Here is a 25093-nt window from a genome sequence, read left to right as displayed (position 1 = left end):
ATGCTGAAGCGCACAGTGCGCAAAAGTTGCCAACTGTCTTTAGAGTCAATAGCTAAAGACCTCCAAACTTTGTGTGGCCTTTAGATTAGCACAACAACTGTGCATAGAGAGCTTCATGGATTGGGTTCCCATGGCCAAGCAGCTGCATCCAAGCTTTAAATTACTAAGTGCAATGCAAAGTGTTGGATGCAGTGGTGTAAAGCACGCCACCACTGGACTCTAGAGCAGTGGAGATGTGTTCTCTATAGTGATGAATTAAGTTTCACTATCTGGCAATCCTATTGACGTGTCTGGGTTTGGTGGTTGCCAGGAGAACGGTATTTGCCTGTCTGCACTGTGCCAAGTGTAAAGTTTGGTGGAGGAGGGGATTATGGTGGGCATTGTTTTTCAGGGTTTGAGCTTGGTTCCAGTGAAGGGAACTCCTAAGGCGTCAGCATACCAAGACATTTTGGACAATTTCATGCTCCCAACTTTGTGGGAACAGTTTGGGGATGGTCCCTTCCTGTTCCAACATCCAGTGCACAAAGCAAGGTCCATAAGGACATAGATGAGCAAGTTTGGGGTGGAGGAACTTGACTGGCCTGTAAAAGAGTCCTGAGCTCAACCCAAAAGAACACCTTTGGGATGAATTAAAGCGGAGACTGCGAGCTAGGCCTTCTCGTCTGACATCAGTGCCTGACCTCACAAATGCACTTCTGGAAGAATAGTCAAACATTCCCATAGACACACTCCTAAATCTTGTGGACAGCCTTACCAGAAGAGCTGAAGCTGTTATAGCTGCAAAGGGTGGGCCAACTCAATATTGAACCCTCTAGAAATGATTAACCAATCATAAATAAGATTCAAAATCAATATAAAATTCAATATAAAATATAGTGTCCAGAATTAGCCAATCAGATGGTAGTAGTTATTCCCACTGGTGAACGACAGACCAATTATATATATCTCTCCGTGTGTATAAATCTGGAAATCCGGTGGCGTTCGATCAAAGTAGATATAGAAAGATTGCCCACTCACCGGAGGCGCAATCTTAATGCACAAGGATCAGATAAAACAGGAGCAGGGTTTCCCTTGATGGTACACGTGGGACACGTGTATTAAGTGATTGGTGGAGGAGGAGAAGTGTGTGCCTGGATCAAGATGGAAGCCGGCAACGCAATTAAATCCATCTAGGACCCCAGGTGCACCACCAGGATTAGAGGAGGGAACCAGTGACCAGACCCCACTAAAGTTCACCCGTTCCAGGGCATTTAGGAGGGAGATACCTATTACCTGGATTGACAGAGGAGAGGATCCTGTTTCAGGCTGTACCATCAAAGGAAACCCTGCTCCTGGTTTATCTGATCCTTGCGCATTAAGATTGTGCTTCCGGTGAGTGGGAAATCTTTCTATATCCACTTTGATCACAAGCCACCGGATTTCCAGATTTATACACACGGAGAGATATATATAATTGGTCTATCATTCACCAGTGGGAATAACTACTATCATCTGATTAGCTAATTCTGGACACTATATTTTATATTGGATTTTATATTTAATTTTATATTGATTTTGAATCTTATTTATGATTGGTTAATCATTTCTAGATCATATTGGTGATTAATTGTTTAGCGCTGTACTACGTTTTATGATTTGTTCATTTGAGAAGGTTTGTGATTACTTTTTTTTGGTACATTAGCTGCTACAGTAAGCGCTCGCTTCATACCCTTGGTTCCAATATTGAACCCTATGGACTTAGACTAGGATGTCATTAAAGTTCATGTGTGTGTAAAGGCTGGTTTCCCAATAATTTTGGCAATATAGTGTATCTCTGAGAGCCAAAGCTCTAGCGTTCTAAGTTTAAATTCATGCTAAGATACTGAGGTGACTCAGCAACTGCTCACACTTGAACCACCTCATCATCTTCTCTGTTAATTAATGATTTAGTGATACACAAAAATGATGCCATGTGTTCCCCTTGCTGTTTTTTCTCCCTAAACAGATCTTTAATACACACACAAAAAGAGGAATTTTTACATATTTGTAATTTTTTTTTTCTTGGAGTACAGTATAGGATACAATTCAATCAATTCATGGGCTATGGGTTATATACCACTACCTTCAGATTGGACACTGGCAAAATCTTCACTGACTTCACCCCCTATTTTCCCTACATAATCCTGCCAACTCTGTGAGACTCCAATTTTGCTAAAAAGCAATACATAGATCATGAAGAAGGGAGGGAGCTGTATCCTGTATTGTACTCCAAGATAAGGAGTTTACAGGTACGTCAAAATTCCTCTAATCTTTATTTTACAGTACAATACACAGGTTCAGTTCATAAATCAAGGGACATCCCCAAGCAATAATCAAGTGGACAAGACAGCTAAACAGCTGCAACTGGCCCACAGTTAGAAAACAAGAAGGTCAATGGGTCTTAAAACAAACTGTTAATAAAAAAAAACACCTCACTGCATAAGCAACAGGGAAGAACAGTTTTGAAACAGAATTTTTTCAGTGGCTCCACTCAAAGGAGAAGTGCAGAACGAGAGAGAGATAGAGATAGATAGACAGAGAGAGAGAGGATGTGCAAACTGACCGGAGGAGGAGCCCCAAGGGAGGATATTCCATGGGAGAAAAAAGGGGGTAGGTTTCTACTGAGGCAAGGCATAGCCATAGATGTCATACTTGACCCCCTACCCTTATAGGAATTGAAGGCAAAATGTTGGCATGGCTTGGCAGGACAGTAAAGGAGGTTATAAGCGAAAACAGGAAACATCATGAAGGTAAGGAGATTACCGGTCTCCAGGTTCTCCTGTCCTCAAGTGGAAGAGGAGTCCAAGGCAAATTATGGCTGTGATGTGGACAGAAAGGGAATTGGAGCTTATGAGAGTTCTCTGAGAAGTGAATCCCTCCATTTACAAGGATAGCTCAGGATATACCTGCAGTTGCATGGGACTGCCATCAAGTAAAAGGGCAAATCTTATGTACTAGAAGATTTCACAAGAATTGCAAGTTGTTGGGGGACAGGAAAGGGGTTTATAAGCTCTAACAGGGTTTACAGGGTTCTAAATTAAATGCCTGGAGCATGGCCAGGTCAAATTATATATAGAGTGAAGGACAGTAAAATAAACTCATGATGAACTTTATTAGCCCACTGTGCAGAGCTGTGTTTCCAGAGATTACAGAACAGGAAAAATATATCTTATGCCCAACTGGGGATGTATAGGGAGGCATCCAACATAAGTTTGGATTGTGCTAACACAAGGAATATCTGGGTGGTATAGATAGTAAAATATTTTAAAGAATAGGTGCGTCATCTATAAAAAATACTATATCAAGAGTACTTTTATAAACAAATAACATACGTTTCAAAAGCAAAACTGTGGAAATAAAGTGAAAATTAAGTGTCTTTCATTTTAAGGATGTGTATAAAGTGTGCAGTTTAGTGCTGTCCTCTGTGTCACACACCACCAAGTGTACAGTCATGGCCAAAAATATTTCTCTCAGATAATGAACCACTTCACCCAGAAAATTGTTGCACTTATAAGTTTTTAGGCATTCTCATGTCTATTTATTTTGTTAGTATTGGCATGACACAAAAAAGTGGAGAAACAAAAAGCCAAATCTGACACATTAAACGCAAAACCCCAAAAATGGACTGGACAAAATTATTGGCACCCTCAATGTATTATTTGGTAGCAAATGGGGAAAAAAATAACTGAAATCAATTGCTTCCTGTAACTATCAATGAGTTTTTTACACCTCTCTACTGGAATTTTGGACCGCTCTTCTTTCAATAACTGCTCCAGGTCTCTCAAATTGGAAGGGTTCCTTTTCCCCACTGCTGTTTTGAGATCTCTCCATAGGTGCTCCATGGGATTGAGATCTGGACTCATTGCTGGCCAGTTCAGTACTCTCCAGCACATTGTCTGAAACCATTTCTGGGTTCTTTTTGATGTGTGCTTTGAGTCACTGTCCTGCTGTAAGACCCATTACCTCTGACGGAGACCCAACTTTCTGACATTGGACCCTACATTGCACCCAATTCTTTGGTAGTCTTCAGATTTTATAATGCAATGCATACAGTCAAGGCATCCAGTGCCTGAAGCAGCAAAGCAAACCCAAAATATCAGTGACCATGTTTGACTGTAAGGACTGTATTCTTTTCTTTAAAGGCCTCATTTCTTTTTCTGAAACCAGTAGAATGATGGGCTTTACCAAAAAGCTGTAATTTTGTTTCATCTGTCCACAGAACATTCTCCCAAAAGGATTTTTGCTTCCTCGGGTAAGTTTTGGCAAACTCCAATCTGGCTTTTATATATTTCTGTGTCAGCAGTGGAGTCCTCCTGGGTCACCTATTATAGTGTCCTTTTTCAGATGGCTACTTCTAGTGCGAGCTGACACAGTTGTACCCTGTGGCTGCAGGTCAGCTTGAATTTATCTGGAAGCTGATCGATGTTCTTTAGCCATCATTTGTTGCAATCTTTTGATCAATTTTTCCCTTTCATTCACATCCAGGGAGATTAGCTACAGTGCCATGGGATGTGAACTTCTTGACAATGTTGCGCACAGTGGACACAGGAACATTAAGATCTTTGGAGATGGACTTGTAGCCTTGCAATTGTCCATGCTTTTCCACAATATTTCTTCTCAAATCAAAGACAATTATTTGCTGTTCTTTTTCTTCTCCATGGGGCACACAGAGAAACACAACAGAAAGGTTGAGTCAATTTTTCACCATTTTACCTGGTTGCCGGGGTGATTTCTATATTGTCAGCACCTGTTAATTGATACAGGTGAGTTTTAATTCAAACTTCAGGAACATCACAAACTTGGAATGCAATTGTTTCTTACAACTTTGAGAAGGTGCCAATAATTTTGTCCAGTCCATTTTTGGGGTTTTGCATGGAATGTGTTAGATTTGGCTTTTTGTTTCTCTACTTTTTTGTATCAGCCCAATACAAACAAAAAAAAAATAAACATGAGAATGCCTAAACATTTGTAATTGCAACAATTTACTGGGTGAAGTGGTGCATTATCTGAGAGAAATGCAGGGGTGCCAATATTTTTGGCCATGACTGTATTTGGTATACCCTGTACCTTTTATGTACTGCTGCTTTTTCATTTCACAATTTTTTTTTGTTTCCTTTTGCGCAGTGATTTTTGGTTTATTGTAGATCTATAGAGATTGCAGGGACCAGCTCCTGGAACAAAGTGGTGGCCATGGAGCTGAGGTCGTAGACTTTTAACGTCTGAGCTTAGCTATTGTGATATCCAGAAGAACAAGCCATACATTCTGTAATCTGATTGCATAATTTACTAAATTAAGATAGAACTCTAGAGGTCTAAAATAGTTATTCCATCCCTAACATTTGGATGAAGTATTATTAAAAATTGTATAAGTTAGAAGTTAAGGGTCATTCCATCCATAATATTTGGATGAAGTATTATTACAAGTGTCTTACAATCCCTGGGCTAATAAAGCTCATCGTGCGTTCCTGGCATTTAATTTAGAACCCTGTAGATACTGGTTGACCTTATACAACTCTTTAATATCTCCAAACAACTTGCACTTCTTTTGGGAGAGATTTGTAAATCTAGGTCACTGTGGATCAAATCTCTTAAAGGAGACCACTCCATCTCAAAGACAAACCATAATGTCCTGAAGCTTTATGAAAAATGTCTGTAGCTTTCAGCTTCAGCTGTGGTGGTCTCTTGCAAGCATCTAAGCTTGTGTCGCATGGGTGTAATGTCTGCTCAGATGCACAGGATGCTTTGGCTTCATTCAAGACACACCAAGGATATGCTTAATAAACATTTGATTTACTTGCCTTCTAAGGAAAGGCATGTCTTCTTTTCTGCCCTTGACACTGTCATTTCCGAAGTCTATTGAAGGACACAGATCTCAACCCTCTGTGTTACTGGATGCAGAGTTATACTAGGACTTGCCACTGTCTGAATCTCTTGCTGCTGGCAGTATAACGCAAATATCTATGAGTTACTATATTCTTTTGTGCCTCAATGCACATCAAGAAAAAGATTTTAAGTCCAAAAATCTTATTTTTTCCATTATTATCAGATCTGAACTGCATATCATTTTTTACTAATTGCAAGGAAAAAAGGTGAAATTGTTGGTTTATATCATTGACTTTAACTGGTCATTTTACAACCCCAATTCCAAAAACTTTGGGAGTAAAATCTACATAAAAATAGAATGCAATGATTTGCAAATCTCATGCCAAAATCACATGACAATACAATGTGGCAACACATTGGTAACAATCACCTGCAAACAGCAGAAGATGGGATGCATATTTTTTCAATAAGCACAATTACCTCTTGGTCTTTACTCTGAAGAGTCTCTCTTAAACACTGTAGCATTCTTTCTTGATCCTGTGCCATCTCTTGCACACTGTTCTTCTTAGCAGTTAACTGTAGCTGAGCATCCTGCAGCAACTTTAACAAAAAAATAAGTAAACTAATAAGAAAATAACAAGCTTAAAGCATAACTTCACTCTCTCAATCAACATGGACTATTTCTAATCCTTATGCTGATATCATTAGTAAATAGATAGGAAAGTATATCATATTTACTCGTTTTAACCTTTTTTTTGCCTTCCTTTATTTACTTCCTGGCTTCCATGCCTAGGAAAATTATGCCATACATCCCACGAGTCTTTAGGAGGAGAGGGAGGGTTCTTAACTCAGCCAATGCCTGAGCTAAGGACAGATGGATTCCAGGAAGTAACCGCTACATGAATCATCTGCTCTTATTCAAGATGGCCACTACCAGAAATGTCAGGAGGTGTTTTTCAAAATGATTTACCAGACAAATAAAATATGGAGACATGGATGGATGGAGGAGTTTATTTAGAATATTAAAACGAATTAGATAGCATTTTTGGTTTGTGGCACTCACATGCCATGCAGTTCCACTTTAAGAATTGAGAATACTACTCTAAAGTGCAAGAATAAAAAGAGTAACACAAAAGTTGAAAACTTGTTTGACCAACTGTATCAGAGCCTAGGTCTCAACCTGGGACTTCTGCGGTATATGAAAATGTCTCTTCTTGCTGAGTCATTTGGAATGCTGGACAGCTCCTTTGACAATTATTTGAATGATCCTGTTATGACCTTGTTTGTCACGAACCTTGAACCCTTTGCTCCTCCCATGAACTTCCTGATTTAAGCTATGTCTGCACTTCCTGTTTGGAAGATTATTGTGCTCTCTTCAGCCAGTATCTTGTTCCTTGCCTTTCCTCAGTTCCCTGCCCCCATCCATATTTTACTACCACTCATTATTGATCCTTGGCTTGTTCCACGACTACGCTTCTGCTTGATCCTAACTTGCGACTGCTCATTACTGACCTTTGGCTTGTTTGCTGACTACGCTTCTGTTTGATCCTTACCTGCGTAATACGCTAATGGACCTCAGCTTGCTTACCTCCTGGTGGGGTGATCCTGAGCACCGCTACCTGGTGCTAACATGAAGCAAAATTCATCTCCACCATCTGGAGCTCTGGTGAACACCGGTTAGTACTTAGACTCTGCACCTCAGGTGAGCCAACTCCTCCTCCAGGGTGACCTGCCTGTGTACCTATCCTGCTGGTTTCTGTGTGAGCCTTTCCACTGCTATAGCAACTGGTCTTGGAGCCTGACCACTGATCGTGACAAATTGGTTCATGTGCAAAAGCAATGCGTAACAAAATTAAACACTATAAATAGAATTGATATGTACAAGATGTAAAGGTAAGCTAGCACAAATGGTCTGTGAACTATCAAGATGTAGTGTCCATAGAATGTAAGTACAAACACGAAGTAAAAATGAGCCATTGGAGGACTATTGACTCAATTAACAATGGGACAAGGACACAGTAAACACATCCCACCTTAATAAACAGAATACAGCAAAAGCCCTCAGCCTCAGGTTCTTTTGAGCTGATTAATCAGGGAGCCCACCCAGACAGTCCAGTGCCTACATAGGAATACACATGCTGCCTTTCAGGTGTCTGGCCCCCATCGGTGCAATCTGTCCATCATGAGACAAATCTCATACAATATTCCAACAGATGCTTCTCCAACCCAGTCCGCATGAGGGTCTCTATATTTCCTCTGACCATTAACCTGTACAAGATTAATATTACACCTTTCCATCCACTCCAGAAGGGAAGATTTATTGTCTTTATGCAGAGAATTAATCCAAGTTTCTCTCTCAGCGTTCATCATGTTGTTGTCCATCATTAGAGAATGATCTGCTCTCTTCATGGGTTATAACCAGTGGGTATAAAGCTAGCCCCTAGTCCCCTGCAAAATACCGTATCCCAGTTGTGTCTGTCACAGTGATCTCATTGAACTGTATATACATAGAATGTATGGAGGCTGGACAAAATTTTTTTTAACCCTACATGATTTGCAGGTGTGAAAGTTAAATGTTTTGCGTTGAAAGCGGAAATGATGTACATTCTTTTGCTTCCGCTGTGTGATGCGACACCTAGCTAACAGGTGGGAAACCTCACTTTTGTCATTCACTGCGTGTATTGCTAGTAATATGGAGTTGTGTCAGAGCTTACTGAGCTTCAGATTGTTGGTACCCGCCTAGCTGGTGCCTCTGTGACTGAAGCTGCCACTTTATTTGTCGTGTAGTGAGGTACAATTTTAAAAATTATGATGGCATATACAGCTTCCAGAAAAACTGACTTAAAGAAACAAATAGACAGGATTGTGACCCAACAACTGCTGCAAATGTGGCTGCAGAGCTCAATTTCAGTCCCGCAAAGATGTTGACCGCACTTATACTTATCAGACGATGTTTTCCCGGAAACTGTATGTGCCGTCATAACCTTTAATACTGTACCTGGCGACACGGCAAATTAACTGGCAACTTGAGTCACAGAGGCACCAGCTAAGCAGACACCAACATTTATCCTCTTTGAAGCTCTGTAAGCTCTGACATGACTCCATATTACTAGCAGCGCACACAGTGAATGACGAAAGTGAGGTTTCCCACCTGTTAGCTAGGTGTCTCATCACACAGCGAAAGCAAAAGAAATATTACATTACATTACTCTTCTAATTTTAACATGTCTTCACTTTCACACCTGCTAATCATGTAATGTTTCAGTTTTTTGTCTAACTTCTGTAAATAGCCATAGAACTGCCCAATAAATGCACAGCCACTACTGAATAACTGTTTATACAAATATGCATGCATAATTTAATCTACATTCGCTTTAAAACATCATTATATACAGTATAAGAGTTCTATCGAATTTTGTTGGAGATTCCAAACTGTTTCTGCTCTTAAGAAATACTTGTTTGTCTGACCATGTTCTTTGAATATGGATTCTAAATGGAGGGGATTGGTTCAATATGGTCAGTAGGTGCACTTTCAGTGTTCTGATTAGAAAAGTTGCATTGTCTGCATCCCTATAGAAATATTTAATCTTTGGGGTGTATCTTGCACACATCGGTCAACCCATCATACAAGCAAGAAAAGACATTTTTGGAGGTATTCTATACACAAACAGTGTACAGAACTCCTCCAGATTGCCATATTGCATTGAATTTTACAGAACATTACAATGCTGCAGATTAAAATGGAAAGGTAATCATTAATAGCATTCAATTACAATATGACTTAAATAGCAAGTGCATATGCTATATAATTTATTTTTTATTTGCTGTTTTTTTTTCAATGAAAGTGGAGTTACAATTTAATGACTAAGACAATAATAATATTATTATTATTATTATTATTATTATTATTAATATTCTTTGCTCTCAACATATTCTCTACTAAGCTGTCAGTACCTAACACAAATGTATTTGCAAAAATCTATATATGTATAATGTTACAGTGGTTTGTGAGAAGAAGGTAAACCATACATTTTCATTATGTTAAAGAAGATTATTTATAATTGATTAGAAACATGAGAACAGTATTATTATCTGAGAGTTGGAACGGTCCAAAGTTTTTATTGATAAAATTCATTCATAGTAGAAAAAAAACAAACAAATTTTCCCTTCATCGGGGCTACAAAAAAAGTACAAAAATCAAGCAAGCTGATGAAATATTTCTAAGATGGTTTCCTTGTAACAACAGTAAACAAAGACATTCTGTATACTGTGTATAGAACCCCACTAGAATTGTAATATCCTGCTCATCTCACCCTGACTGCTTTTCGTAGCTTTTTTTTTTTCTATTACATCACTCAGACTGATTCAGTGATCTTAGCAGACAGCCTCTCTCACTCAGGGCTTAGAAAATGACTGCAATAATTAGGAAGAACTTAGAATACATGTGTTAATTTACTGTTCAAAAATGGAGATTAAGTTCCCAGTCACATTGGGTGCGATTTGCATGTCAAATGCCAAGTCGCACCCTATTGTCCGGTATCAGTGTGGTCATATCAGTGCGGTTTCAACTTGGTCGGAGCCGCACCGATTTCAAAAGTAGTGCATGCGCTGCTTTTGTTGCGATTTGCATAGACATCTGTGCAGGGATGGACTGACAACTCATGGGGCCCCCAGGCAATAGGGGATCATGGGGCCCCTGTGTTCTTGCCCAAACTCAAAAAAGCCTATGAAAAAGGTACCAGGGGCATCTCATCTGGCCCCCTACTGACCCCGGGCCCTCGGGCAGTGCCTGAGTTTCCAAATGGTCAGTCTGCCCCTGCATCTGTGTCAGATGTCTTGCAAATCGCAATGTCAGGTCACCTGATTTTGAAATTGTGTGACTTCACTGTAAGTCGCACTTTTTCAAAATCGGGTTTGATGTGACCGGGGTGTAAAGTGGTAGTAAAGACTAATTACAATTATTCTTAAAAATGCTGAGCCCCCCTCCTCCTACCTAAGCTACATAGCCTGTACAAAAAAAGATCTGTGTAAATACCTATTTTTCAGTCTGGTCGTATGATCCAGCAACTGCAGATACCTTGTATAAGACAGCACTCGACAATGGCTGGGAATTCTGGAGTCGTGACGTCACCCACTGTCTCCCATTGCCCCTCCGTTGCCAGCATTCCCTCCCCGCCCCTGCAGCAGCCTTTCTCAGATACTAGAGAGCAGGAGATTTTGGATCACGTGACCAGACAAGCCAGGATTAAAAAAAGGTGTTTACACTGGTCTGTTTATACCAGCTATGCAGCATAGTTAGGAAGAGGGGGAATGCAGCATTTTTTTTAATAATTGTAACCAGTCTAGTCTTTCACTTTAAGGCATCTTTTACACTGGCAGTGAAAACAAGCAACTGAGAGGTGGTTTTACCTCCTCTCAGCCACCTATACCTAAAGTTTAAAATAAAGCCAGAAGAGGTTGTTCACATGCTGTGGCCAGGATACCTTGTGTTGTGACTCTGGAAGATTTAATGCAGCATGGAAATTTTACAGGTACACCACTTGTTAAACTCAACCATTTGAGTCAATAAAAGCCTGCCTACTCACTGTTTGTTACAACAGAATTTCAGTTTTGAGAAAGTTAAATCTGTGGGTTTAGCTCCGCTTTATAAAAAAAAAATGCTTTGCTGTTATTTTTTCAATAAAGCCCAAATGAAGGTTCAGTCGGGCTTTAATCAATAACCAGGTTGGGTTTTAAATTGTAACTACACTGTATCTGAGCACCATAGACCAAAACTGCTATTTCATTTATTTGTAATATTCAAAGCAAACTCCCCCATCCATTCATGTCTTAATGCTTTATTTTGCTGAGAATTCACTTAGAAAAACACCACCTAGCATTTCTGTCAGTGACCATCTTGAGTAAGGGCAAATGATTGATGTAGCATTTACTTCCTGGAATCCATCTGCCCTTAGCCCAGGCATGCAGGCAGGAAGGTGTGCTTAGCTGAGAAAACCCCTTCTCCCCTCCTGAAGACTCTTGGGATGCATGACATCATTTGCCTAGGCATGAGAAAATAGGAAGTAACTAAAGAAATGAAAAAACAAGTAAATATAATATACTTTCCTGTAGGAATGCACTAAAATTTCAGTGACCGAAACATTTCGGCCGAAAACACCCCTATTGGTCTTTGGCCAATAAGAAAATAAGCACCGATACAGGTGCCGAAAATAACCCTGCCATTCATCTCTATGTTCTTGGAGGATCAGAGCTATGTCAATCTGTCACTTCCGGTTTTCAGCGCCTTGTGAACAAGGCCATTTTTTTTATTTGTTAAAGCACTAGATCAATGCTTTTTTTGATCTAATGCTTTACATTGTAGAGGAGAGATGTGGGGTCTTATTGACCCTATATATCTCCACAAAGAAGACCTGTCAATGCTTATTTATATCACAAGGGATGTTTGCATTCCTTATGATAGGAATAAAAGTGATTAAAAAAAAGAATTAAAAGGGACAGTGTAAAAAACAAAGTAATAAAATAAATAAACCTTTAAATGCCCCCATCCCACTGTGCTCTTGCATAGTGGTGAACGCATATGTAGGCCACGCCCACATACGTAAACAGTGTTTAAACCACACATGTGAGGTATTGCCGCGAACGGGAGAGCCAGAGCACTAATTCTAGCACTAGACCTCCTCTGTAACTTTAAACTGATAACCTGTAGAAATTTTTAAAATGTCGCCCATGGAGATTTTTAAGTACAGTAGTTTGGCGCCATTCCATGGGCGTGCGCAATTTTAAAGCAAGACATGTTGGGTATCTATTTACTTGGCGTAACATCATCTTTCATACTTTACAAAAATTTGGGTATATATTGTTTTTTTGTAATCATTAAAGTGTATTTCTTTCCAGAAAAATTGTGTTTGAAAAATATATTAATTTTTAAAAACAGCCCATTTCATTTTCGGTTTTTGGCCAAATGCATCCTGAATTTTACGTTTCGGCACCATAATTTTCATTTCGGTGCACCACTTCTTTCATATATATTTACTAATGCTAGCAGCATAAGGATTCAAAATAGTGAATGGCTGGCTGGACTCAACTGCATAAAAATAGCTTGATCACTTTTCTATTGTGTTTCAAATTTGTTCCCAATCCTCCTCAAAAGTTGTTTTCTTGGTAGCATAGAGTATCATAGCAAGTATCAGATAAGTCCTGTGGCATAAATATTATTTAGGACATCAATCCCAACTCTAGCTCAGTTTTGTTTTTTTATGTTCAATAGAATGAACAACAGTTTGAACTGACAACTTTTAAATGAGGTCTTTAATCTCTGTGGGGAGACTTGCCCTACACTCATTTATAGTGAAGCTAACAAGAGTGCAAGTGTCACCAGAACAAAAAAAACTCTAAAGTTTGCTAAATCCTTGAAATACATAGAAATTACCTGGAGAGGCTTTTTTTCCTCAACAAAACACTTTAATGAGTTCCCATGACTTTCTGTGTATTCACCAGGACAGGAAGGGAAAATGCCTCAATAGCCATAGAACCACTGGATTGGCATAAGGCCAATGTGGTGCCTATATTTAAAAAGGGGTCAAAATCTTTACCAAGTAATTATAGACCTGCTAGTTTAACTTCTATACTTGGGAAGATACTGGGGAGTTTATAAAAAGACCACATAGATGTGTACTTTCTGGAAAAAATATTTTAAGCAACAGACAGCATGGATTCATGAAAGACAGAAGTTGTCAAACAAATCTGATTTCTTTTTATGAGGTAAGCAAAAGCTTGGAAAGAGGGGCGGCGGTGGACGTGGTATACTTGGATTTTGCAAAAGTGTTGGACACAGTTCCCCACACACGGCTAATGTGTAAGGTAAAGTCTACGGGCTTGGAAAACTCCATATGTAAATAGATAGAAAACTGGCTAAAAGATCATATTCAAAGAGTAGTGGTTAATGATTCATACTCTGAATGGTCTAGGGTTGTCAGTGGTGTACTCCAAGATTCAGTGTTGGGACCCTTACTTTTGAATATATTTATAAAAGATATAGGGTCTGAGATTAGAAATCATATTTCAGTCTTTGCAAATGACACCAAACTGAGCAGTGGAATAACGTCCTTACAGGATGTCTTCAACTTACAAGCTGACCTCAATGCACAGTTTAATTGGGCAACTATGTGGTAAATGAGGTTTAATGTTGATAAATGTAAGGTTATGCACTTGGGGGCTAAGAATATGCATGCATCATACATACTAGGGGGAGTACAACTGGGGGAATCAATGGTGGGGAAGGATCTGGGAGTTCAGGTAGATCACATGATTAATAATGGCATGCAATGCCAAGCTGTGGCTTGTAAAGAGAGTAAAATCCTCTCTTGTATTAAAAAAGAGGTATAGACTCCAGAGAGAGAGAGATATCATATTACCCCTGTACAAATCATTAGTAGGACCTCATCTGGAATATGCAGTTCAGTTTTGGGCACCAATTCACAAAAAGAACATTGGGGAACTGGGGAAAGTACAGAGAAGGGCAACAAAATTGATAAGAGACATGGAGGAGCTCAGCTATGAGGAAATATTAGAGGAACTGAATCTATTCTTTCTTAAGAAGGAGGAGATTAATGGAGTATATGATCAACACATAAACACATCAGTGGTTCATATAGTGAACTCGATGTAGAGCTATTCACCCTGAGGTCAACACAGAGGACAAGGGGGCACTCTACGTCTGGAGGAAAAGAAATGTAATCTCCAAACACAGAAAGGTTTCTTCACAGTGAGAGCTATGAAAATGAGGAATAGACTCCCTCAAGAGTGGGTTCTGGCCAGCTCCGTGGATTGCTTTAAAAAAGCCCTGGATTCTTTTGTGGATATACAGAATATGACTGGTTAGTAACATTTCTAGGTAAAGTTGATCAAGGGAATATCCGATTGCCTCTTGGGGGATCAGGAAGGATATTTTTTCCCCTGCAGGAGCAAATTGCATCATGCTTTGCTGGGTTTTTTGCCTTCTTCTGGATCAACTGTAGGTTTAGGAGAATAACTTTTTTTTTAATGGTTGAACTGGATGGACTTTTGTCTTTTTTCAGCCAGACTAACTATGTAACTCAATGGAATTATGCCAATAAATGTTCTTTTTAGCAGAGTGGGGAAAAGGTTTTAATTCTTGTCTGTGTTACTACTAAAAGAGAAGTTCAGGTTAAAAAAAAACAAACATTTATACTCGCCTAGGTGGATAAAACATTGATCTGACACTGCAGCTGTCCCCCACTGGCTCTCAAAAACCACTAAGAAAAACTAAAACAAAGCGAGCGCTCATAAGGACAGCAGCTAGAACACTCAAAGGAATCACATAAACCTCATATCATAATATATAAAATAGTAGTGCAGCGCTAAAAAGTATTAAAATTCATGGAAGTTTGTGTAATAAATCAAAAACAACATCAAATGTAAAATAAATATAATCAGATGAATTCATAAAAGTTCATGTGATATGTCTCATATATGGCATCAAATAGAAATCCTTCTGCTGTGATACGCTAGTAACTGGTAAAAATAGCAGAAATGCGCACTCACCGACCGCACATTAGGAATGCACATATAAGTGACCATCAACCGAGGTAGATAAGTACGGATAGATGATAGGACATCCCTCCAGGGTAAAGATCATCAAGCCTTGGATGAAGTGATGTACAGCAGGGCACAGAGGTCTCCCCTCTGATGAAGTGCATTAGTACGAAAGGCCTCAGGAGGAGCCGACAGCACGTGTGACAACATCCACTGGAGGAGGTCCAGCGGCCATTTTACTCTAGGCTCAGTACACTATCCTTGTCTGTCACTTTTCGACAATTCACTTGTACTTGCACCCAAGTTTTTTATATGTACTTCATGGCAATAAAGCATCAACCTACTACACTATGAGCATTCCCTCTTTGTTTTTGACCCTATATTGAGGGTTTCAGATACATAGCAGCATCCTATACTATACCACTATCCTGGATACTATACCAGTATCCAGAGGAGAAAGCCCATACATCCAGGCTGTTCATCCACTCTTAAGCAGACCTCTGTGCCCTGCTGTACATCACTTCATCCAAGGCTTGATGATCTTTACCCTGGAGGGATGTCCTGTCATCTATCCGTAGTTATCTACTTCGGGTGATGGTCACTTATATGCGCATTCCAAATGCGCGGTCTGTGAGTGCGCATTTTTGCTATTTTTACCAGTTACTAGCATATCACAGCAGAAGGATTTCTATTTGATGCCATATATGAGACATATCACATGAACTTTTATGAATTCATCTGATTATATTTATTTTACATTTGATGTTGTTTTTGATTTATTACACGAACTTCCATGAATTTTAATACTTTTTAGCGCTGCACTACTATTTTATATATCAAAAAACACTGATGGCTCAGTTCTCCCCTCTGTTCTGAGGAGGAAGCAGTGACAGTCACTGGCTCTCATCTCTGCCTCTCCTGTGCTCACTGGAGAGTTGGGCTGTGGAGGGGGTGGAAGCGGCTGGCTCAGTCTCCCAGTGGCTCACTGAGAGTCTGAGCCAGCTGCTGGTCCAGGCATCTGGGTGGATCCCAACTACAAAGAAGGGATCTATCCTGAGTCTGGACTGGCTGACTGACGTCAGCCGACAGTTGGCTTTAATTTTCTGTCAGCTGAAAACGGGCCACAGAGAGTGCAGAACGAACTGCACTCCTGTGATCCCAAAGGGAAGTACAGCCAAAATAGTTTTGGCTATACTTCTCCTTTAAGAGGACTAAACTTCACCTTCTGTTTGGTCAGGAAAAGCAGAGAAGAAAAATCTCTCTGTGGGATAAATGGACAGCAATAAAACCTCGCTAAACCATCCCCATTCTATCAACATTTGCAGCATGTGAGCAGAGAATGTATTTGACTCTCCAGTGTCTTAACTGACTGAGTACAAAAGCCTTATCACACTATGGAGTCTTTGCATAAAAAAATTGCATAGCAATTTGGCCAGTGAACATGCATGTACATTTTTTCTGTGCGAATGGGGCAAAAAACTAAGTTACTAGCCCTCCCTTTTGCTGTCTGAATGATTTAATCGATTTAAAATGGAAAATACCATATCTAGCCAGTAAGTGGTGGTCATTTTTATGATACTTAGTGGCCATGGCCCATGACACTCTAGTGGCAGTGCTTTTTGTTTTAATGGCTTGTTAAATTAGATGCAGTCAAACACATTTTTAACCACCTTTCACTCGCCCTATAGTACAATGACGGGAGCAAGGTGGTTCTCTCATTCTGACAGGATGTCATATGACATCCTACCATTCTCACTGCGCATGCGCGGCTCAGGAGGCGCAGCGTGGCGATCGCCAGTGCGCTGTGTCCCTCGGACACAGCGGATCACGGAAACAGCCGAAGATGTCGGCTCGGTCATGTGATCAGCTGTGTCCAATCACAGCTGATCACAGGTAAACACGGAAATGCCGGTTATCGGCATTTCTCTCCTCTCGAGCTGTCACGCTGACAGTTCGAGAGGAGAGGAGAGCTGGTAATTGGGTTTCCGCGGAGGGGACATGTACACTGGTCATCAGGGCACTGATGATCAGTGTGCCCTGATGATCAGTGTGGCCCCAGAAGTGGCACCTGCCAGTGCCCATCAGTGCCACATGCCAGTGCCCATCAGTGCCACATGCCAGTGCCCATCAGTGCCACATGCCAGTGCCACATATCAGTGCATACCAGTGCACATCAATGCCACATATCAGTGCCCATCTGAGCTGCCTTTCAATGTCACCCATCAGTGCCAGTCAGTGCCACCTATCAATGCCAATCAATGCCACCTATCAGTGCTGCCAATCAGTGGCACCTATCAGTGCCAGTCCGTGTCGCCTATCAGTGCGCATCAATGCCAGTCAGTGCCGCCTAACAGTGCCAGTCAGTGCCGCCTATCAGTGCCAGTCAGTGCCGCCTATCAGTGCCGCCTATCAATGTCATGTATCAGTGCTGCCTTTCAGTTCCCATCAGTGATGCCTGTCAATGCCCATCAGTGCAACCTACCAGTGCCTCCTCATCAGTGCCACCTATCAGTGTCCATCAGTGCAGCCTATCTGTGCCCAACACTGCAGCCTCATTAGCGCACATCAGTGAAGGAGAAAAATCACTTATTTACAAAATTGTATAACAAAAACTAAGAACATTTTTTTTTTAAAATTTTCAGTGTTTTTTGGTTTGTTTAAGAAAAAAAAATCCCAGAGGTGATTAAATACCACCAAAAGAAAGCTCTGTCTCAAAAAAATGATAAAAATTTCATTTGGGTACAGTGTTGCATGACCGCGCAATTGTCATTCAAAGTGTGACAGCGCTGAAAGCTGGAAATTGGCCTGGGCAGGAAGGGGGTATAAGTGCCCTGTGGGCTAGTGGTTAAATGCAGTACAAACGCATATGTGGGAAAAATTGATGTATTTCAATGAGCCTAGATTACACCATTTGCAATTAAAAACAGTAGAACATGCTGCAGTGTTTCACATGTAAGTGCATTAGAACACATCACAAACAGATGTAAATGCAATGCAGCAAAAAAAAGGCAAAAAAATGCACTGAAAATGGGCTGCAAATGCCCTACAAGCGCATGCGCATGCGAAACTACACGCTGAACGCATAGATTGTGTTGTAAATGAACCCTTATTCAATGAACAGTATTCGACCAGCTCTAGAAATATCCCAATACATTCTTTTTTGCCCTATTCACACATGTAAATGCACTTTTAGTGGCTGAATTGCTATGCTATGTAATTTTTTTTATAAATACACCCCCAACTGTAGAGTGCATGTAATAGTGTATTTTTATTTGCCCTACACATTTCTAAAGGTTCACTGCTCATGAATACAACCATGCCCTGCATGTAATAATACGTTCCCCAAATGAAACATTGGTCCTACTACTACCGTTTGGCCATGATGAGACCATCTAAGAACAGTATACTGTAACAAGTGTTGAGGACCATAGTTGACTATGAATGAGTCTAGACAAAAGGAGTTAAACTGTAGTGCTCTTCAAAGAAAAATCTAATATAGACCCTGCCATAGGTATCATAAAAAGGCATATTTGGACTGCTAAAGTAGCCTGAAGCTGGGACAGTGTAAAATTGTTCAAAAACAATTAAAATAATTATTCCAGAGCACATTTTCTCTGAGATGCATTTGCAGGAAATATAACTTTTCTCATTATAGGCCAACTTCTTTTTCCAGAAATACCTCAACTGTGTCTTCAGACTCCTGTAATTTTTCCTTAAGAGCTTGAATCTCCATTTCAGCCTTCTGTAGCATTGAAACTTGTTTCTCAAGTAAAGCGCCATACTGGTTTGCATCCCGACTTTGTTTTTCAACAAGATTCTGGAAAAAAAAAAGTGACAGTGTTATTAACATTTATTTTCGTTATAGAAAAAAAATGTCCAGTTAGAATGCAACTAACACTATCAATTGTAACTAATTAATTTTCTTTTTATAAAACAGCATTTGGCATGGGTCATAGTGGTAAACCAGTACAAAAGATTGCTGGACATACGCCGTTACTGAAAGTCACTATTGGAGTTTTAAACTCCAATCTAAGGCTGAAGCTTTTTATCCTTACTGCATTCTCTGCATTAAGGTGAAAAACCTTCAGTGTGCAGCTCCCTCCAGCCTCCTCTTATAACTACCTGAGCCCGATCTCAATCCAGTACTGTGCACGACAGCAGAGGCTCTATCCACTCTCTCCCTCTTCATTGGCTCAGACGCAGGAGCCATTGGCTCCTGCTGCCATCAATCAGCCAGTAAGGCGGAAGCAGGGGCCAGGCCGAGCTGGCGTGGGACTCGAGAAAAATAGGATCGGGTTGCTCTGTGCAAAACCGTTACACAGAGTAGGCAAGTATGACATGTTTGTTAATTTTTTATAATGATCCTTTAAAATCAACTTAACTAGCCACTAGGAGATGGACACACATTACTGGCTAAATCCCAAAACAAAAATGTCATATAATTCAGCTTTCCATTAACCACTTGAGCTTCGGAAAGTTTTGTCCCTTCATGACCAGGCCATTTCTTGCTATACGCCACTGTGCTACTTTGACTGGCAATTGTGTGGTCATGCAACATTGTACGCAAATAAATTTATATTATTTTTTTACACAAATAGAGCTTTCTCTTGGTGCTATTTGATCACCACTGTTTTTTAAACGTTTTTATTATATAAACAAAAGAAAGACGTAAAATAACACACACAGCCATTAATGTCTAAACCACTGGCAACAAAAGTGAGTACTCCCCTAAGAAAAAATGTCCAAATTGGGCCCAATTAGCCATTTTCCCTCCCCGGTGTCATGTGACTTGATAGTGTTACAAGGTTTCAGGTGTGAATGGGGAGCAGGTGTGTTAAATTTGGTGTTATCGCTCTCACTCTCTCATACTGGTCACTGGAAGTTCAACATGGCACCTCATGGCAAAGAACTCTGAGGATCTAAAAAAAAGAATTGTTGCTCTACATAAAGATGGCCTAGGCGATAAGACGATTGCAGAGACCCTGAAACTGAGCTGCAGTACGGTGGCCAAGACCAAACAGCGGTTTAACAGGCCAGGTTCCACTCAGAACAGGCCTCGCCATGGTCCACCAAAGAAGTTGAGTGCACGTGCTTGGCGTCATATCCAGAGGTTGTCTTTGGAAAATAGACGTATGAGTGCTGCCACCATACGCCACACACTGCATCAAATTGGTCTGCACGGCTGTCATCCCAGAAAGAAGCCTCTTCTAAAGATGATGCACAAGAAAGACCGCAAACAGCTTGCTGAAGACACGCAGACTATGGACATGAATTACTGGGAGTGTCATGGTCTGGGGCTGCACGAGTGCTGCCAGCACTGGGGAGCTACAGTTCTTTGAGGGAACCATGACAGCCAACATGTACTGTGACATACTGAAGCAGAGCATGATCCCCTCTCTTCTGAGACTGGGCCGCAGGCAGTATTCTAACATAACGACCCCAAACACACCTCCAAGACGACCACTGCCTTGCTGAAGAAGCTGAGGGTAAAGGTGAATGACTGGCCAAGCATGTCTCCAGACCTACACCTTATTGCTCATCTGTGGGGCATCCTCAAACAGAAGGTGGAGGAGCGCAAAGTCTCTATCATCCACCAGCTCCGTGATGCAGTCCAGCTGCAAGTTTTGTAACAGAGCCTTGCAGCCCAGCAGCAAGCCCTGGAACAGGCAGAGGCCCACCATAGGGAATCGTTGGAACTGCAGGAACAGAACCACCAACAGCAAATTGCGGCCATCGTGAAACAACTTCAGCAGAAGCAGCAGACAGAGGCTCTGAGCTTTATAGAGTCCAGAGCCCTTAACCTGCTACAGCTGAGCTCATTAAATCATCAGTGAGCCAAACAGGCTCACTACACAGCACAGAAGGAAAAACAGGTGTAGAGCATGAATCTGGGACAAATATACCTCCCATCCTGGACACATCCCCTAGTTCTTCCTGGCTTCCTGTCACAATATATATATAAATATATACACACACACACACACACACATATATATATATATATTTGCTTTCACTGTTTCACTGTATACATTAACCCCTTATAGTACTGATTATCTATATTTCTTGTACTATAAAGGGCTAATTTTTGTTTTTTTAATTCCATCGTGACAGGTGATAAAAAAAAGGCATGCTTCTGCTACTAAATGTCTAATGCTGGCCATACATGTATCAATTTCGGACGAGAATATTCGTCCGTATATGAAAATTTTCTACATTCAATGAATGAACGAATGTCGTTCAAAAATTGAACTCACTTTTAACATTCAGTTTTAAAATGAATGTAATTTCTGAACAAAAAATATATACATTCTGTGGAATTTGTTCAATCAAGAAAAGTTTTCTGTTCAGCTCCTATTCATTTTCCTGTTACTGTGGTCCAAAGCAAACATCAATTTGACCCCACTAACGATTAGAAAATTCAAAATTCATTCTTAAAATGAACATTTTCAAAGGAAAACTTTTTTTGTGTTTGGCCAGCTTAAAGGATAATTTCTCCTTTGTGAACCGTTTTTAGGTGGAACATGTAACATTCTCAATGCTGCAGCTGCTGCCCATCCCCCTATCTGTGAAAGAAGTAAGGGGAGAAGTTCCCTGTCCTAGCTGTCAGTATATGAAAACAGTGCAGCTTCACTCACATGGCCGAGTCATTCATTCACAGAGTTCCGTAAATGAATGAACTACAAGTCCCAAAAGCCTTAGTGGCTGTTGGCTTGTAGTTCTGAATGAACTACCACAGTGCTGTGGAGCGCCATGGTAGTTCACTGAATCTTCCTGCAGGAGACATGCATGGCACCAGCAATCTGCTGATCACTAGTGCAATGCTTTACAGGCTCCTATAGCCAAAAATGATAAATGCACATTTTTTACCTGCAAAAAAAAAAATGTGCATTTATTATTTTTGTACAGAAGGTGAACTTAACCTTTAAAGCGGAATACACACAATCCACATATCAGCCGGTACAGCGGGCACTGGCTGACATTCAGACAATATGTAAAGCTGTCCATTTGACAGAGGGGTCTTGCTAGAAAAACAAGCATCTGATCAGTGCTCACAGCCAATGGCTGCAAGCGCCGATTAGTGTGCTCTGATGGGGGGAGACCCCTTGTCTCCAAGGCACAATGGGAGAAACTGCTGCACTAACATCGCTTAGTTAATACAGAGATCTGGTTTCTTTTTTTTTGTTCAGCCCGCTGGGTTGAACGAAAAAAAAACTGAATGTATATACCAGGCTTAAAATGACAGCAAGTGCAGGGAGTTTATATCATGCTACCTGCCTATGACAAGGCAGTTTGTCATGCTAAACATTATATTAGATTTGCAAACCAGCATTTTAGGTCTTTATATATATTTTTTTTCTTTAACCACTTGCCGACCAGCCACAGTAGATATACTGTAGCAGGGCGGCACAGTATGTATATATACGTGATTTTGCATTTCGGAGAGGGGGCACGCACGAGGCGTGTGGCTGCCCTACCCGAGCCACCAATCGCGGCCATGGGTGTCAATCACCGGGTCCCGGCCGGTGATTACCCGCAGGAGCCCGGCGATTACCAGGAAACACTGACAGGGAGCACGGCTGCATTGTTTTTAATGCAGCTCTCCTCCCTGTCAGTTTGAGCACACTGCTCCGAATCGCTAAGCAAAGCCTTCTGGATCAGTGTGCTTACAGTGAAGCACCCACCCCATGCCCCCTAGTGAAACACTCCCCTCACACAGTTAACCCTTTGATTTCCTTCTAATATTAACCCCTTCCTCCCCAGTGCCATTAGTACAGTGTCAGTGTTTTTTTTTACACTGATCACTGTATTGGTGTCACTGGGATGTCAGTGACCCCAAGTCAGTTCCGCCCCAGTTTCAGAATGTCTTCCACAGTCCCGCCATAAATTGCTGATCGCCACCATTATTAGTATTAAAAAAAAAATTCCAGTATATATACTGCCATTTGTAGACACTATAACTTTTACGTAAACCAATTAATTTACACGTATTGGGATTTTTTGTTAGCAAAGACATATCGCAGAGTACATTTTGGCCTAAATTTATGACAAAATGTGATTTTTAAATTTTTTTACTGGACATGTTTTATAGCAAAAAGTCCAAAATATTGTTGTTTTTTTCAAAATTGTCAGTCTTTTTTTTAATAGTGCAAAAAATAAAAAACGGCAATCAAATGCCACAAAAAGAAAGCTCAATTCGTGGGGAAAAAAGGCCGTAAATTTAATTTTGGTGCAGCATTGCATGACTGTGCAATTGTCAGTTAAAGTAACAGCGCTGAAACACAAATCTCTTCTGTAACCGCTCCCTGACTGCCCTATAGCAGAAATACTGCCACAGGACGGCACGGGTGTGCAAAATCATGTATATATACGTGATTCACACTTCCATGGGTTTCAAGTCCCTCCCAGATAGCGTCAGATTGCCCGTCAGTACACCAGTAATCACATTTAACCCCCTGATTGACAGGAACATGCACATACACAATAAACCTCCACTTGTAGTATAGTGTCTGAACAGATCAATATCTTTGATCAGATCAGAACTATACCAGTGTTCAAAATAGTATAGTGTCCCAAAAAATGCAGCGTTAACAGGATTTGCTCCAACACTTGCCAGTTCCTGCATTTTCCACTAGCAGGTAATTTTTTTTGTAGCAGTTCAAGCAGTCCCTCATAGCCAGGTGCTCTTTTTCCTGTGAGTTGCACTAGGTACCTATAAATTTAGTGGACAAAAAGTCCAACGAAAGGTACACCAGTGAAGAGGCCTACAAGATTCTGAGTATGTCAGATGAGAGCGATGTACAGGGGTAGAATGATATCTCTCTCTCTGGACTCTATACCACTTTTAACACAAGAGAGGATTTTGCTCGCTTTAGAAACCGCAGCTTGGCATTGCATGCCATTATTAATCTTGTGATCTACCAGAACTCCCATATCCTTCTCCACCATTGATTACCCTAATTGTACTCCCCCTAATAAGTATGATGCATGCATATTCTTAGCCCCCAAGTGCATCACCTTACATTTATCAGCATTAAACCTCATTTGCCACACAGTTGTTCAAGTAAACATTGACGTCAGCTTGTAAGTTGGAGACATCCTGTAAGGCCGCTACTCCACTGCACAGCTTGGTGTCATCTGCAAAGACTGAAACAATATTTTTAATCCAAGACCCTATATCATTAATAAATGTAATAAAAAGTATGGGTCCCAACACTGAACCTTGGGGTACACCACTAACAACCCTGGACCATTAACTACTACTCTCTGAATATGGTCTTTTAGCCAGTTTCCTACCCATTTGCATATGGATTTTTCCAAGCCTGTAGACTTTACCTTACACATTAGCCGTGTATGGGGAACTGTGCCAAACGCTTTTGTAAAATCCAAGTATACCACGTCCACAGCCACCCCTCTGCCCAAGGTTTTGATCACTTCCTCATAAAAAGAAATCAGATTTGTTTGACAACTTCTGTCATTCATGAATCCATGCCATCTGTTGCTTAAAATATGTATTTCCAGCAAGAACTCATCTATATGTTCTTTTATTAAACTCTCCAGTATCTTCCCAATTATAGAAGTTAAACTAACAGGTCTATAATTACTTGGTAAAGATTTTGATCCCTTTTTATATATAGGCACCACATTGGCCTTACGCCAATCCAATCCTTTAAGGTCCAGTGGGTGTATGCCATCTGGT

At 40.6% G+C, this 25093-nt stretch overlaps 1 protein-coding gene across 4 annotated transcripts in view; it reads right to left on the bottom strand.

Annotated features, from left to right (window-relative positions):
- The window catches only part of LOC149449887 (myomegalin-like), a 415368-nt gene that overhangs the window by 315389 nt on the left and 74886 nt on the right, over window positions 1-25093 (bottom strand). For 3 of the 4 annotated variants that reach the window (XM_089692642.1, XM_089692639.1, XM_089692640.1), the window contains 2 exons: window positions 19076-19213; window positions 6322-6441 (listed from right to left, as the gene is read on the bottom strand). In XM_089692642.1, the coding sequence (XP_089548768.1) occupies window positions 6322-6441; window positions 19076-19213 (258 nt within the window). The remainder of the gene's footprint in view (window positions 1-6321; window positions 6442-19075; window positions 19214-25093) is intronic. The other variant, XM_089692641.1, reaches the window with a different exon arrangement.

This window comes from Staurois parvus, unplaced genomic scaffold (genome assembly GCF_062004578.1).
Source record: "Staurois parvus isolate SC_StPar_1 unplaced genomic scaffold, SC_StPar_1.0 ptg000597l, whole genome shotgun sequence".
NCBI lineage: Eukaryota > Metazoa > Chordata > Amphibia > Anura > Ranidae > Staurois > Staurois parvus.
This window is presented reverse-complemented; position numbering and strand designations above follow the sequence as displayed.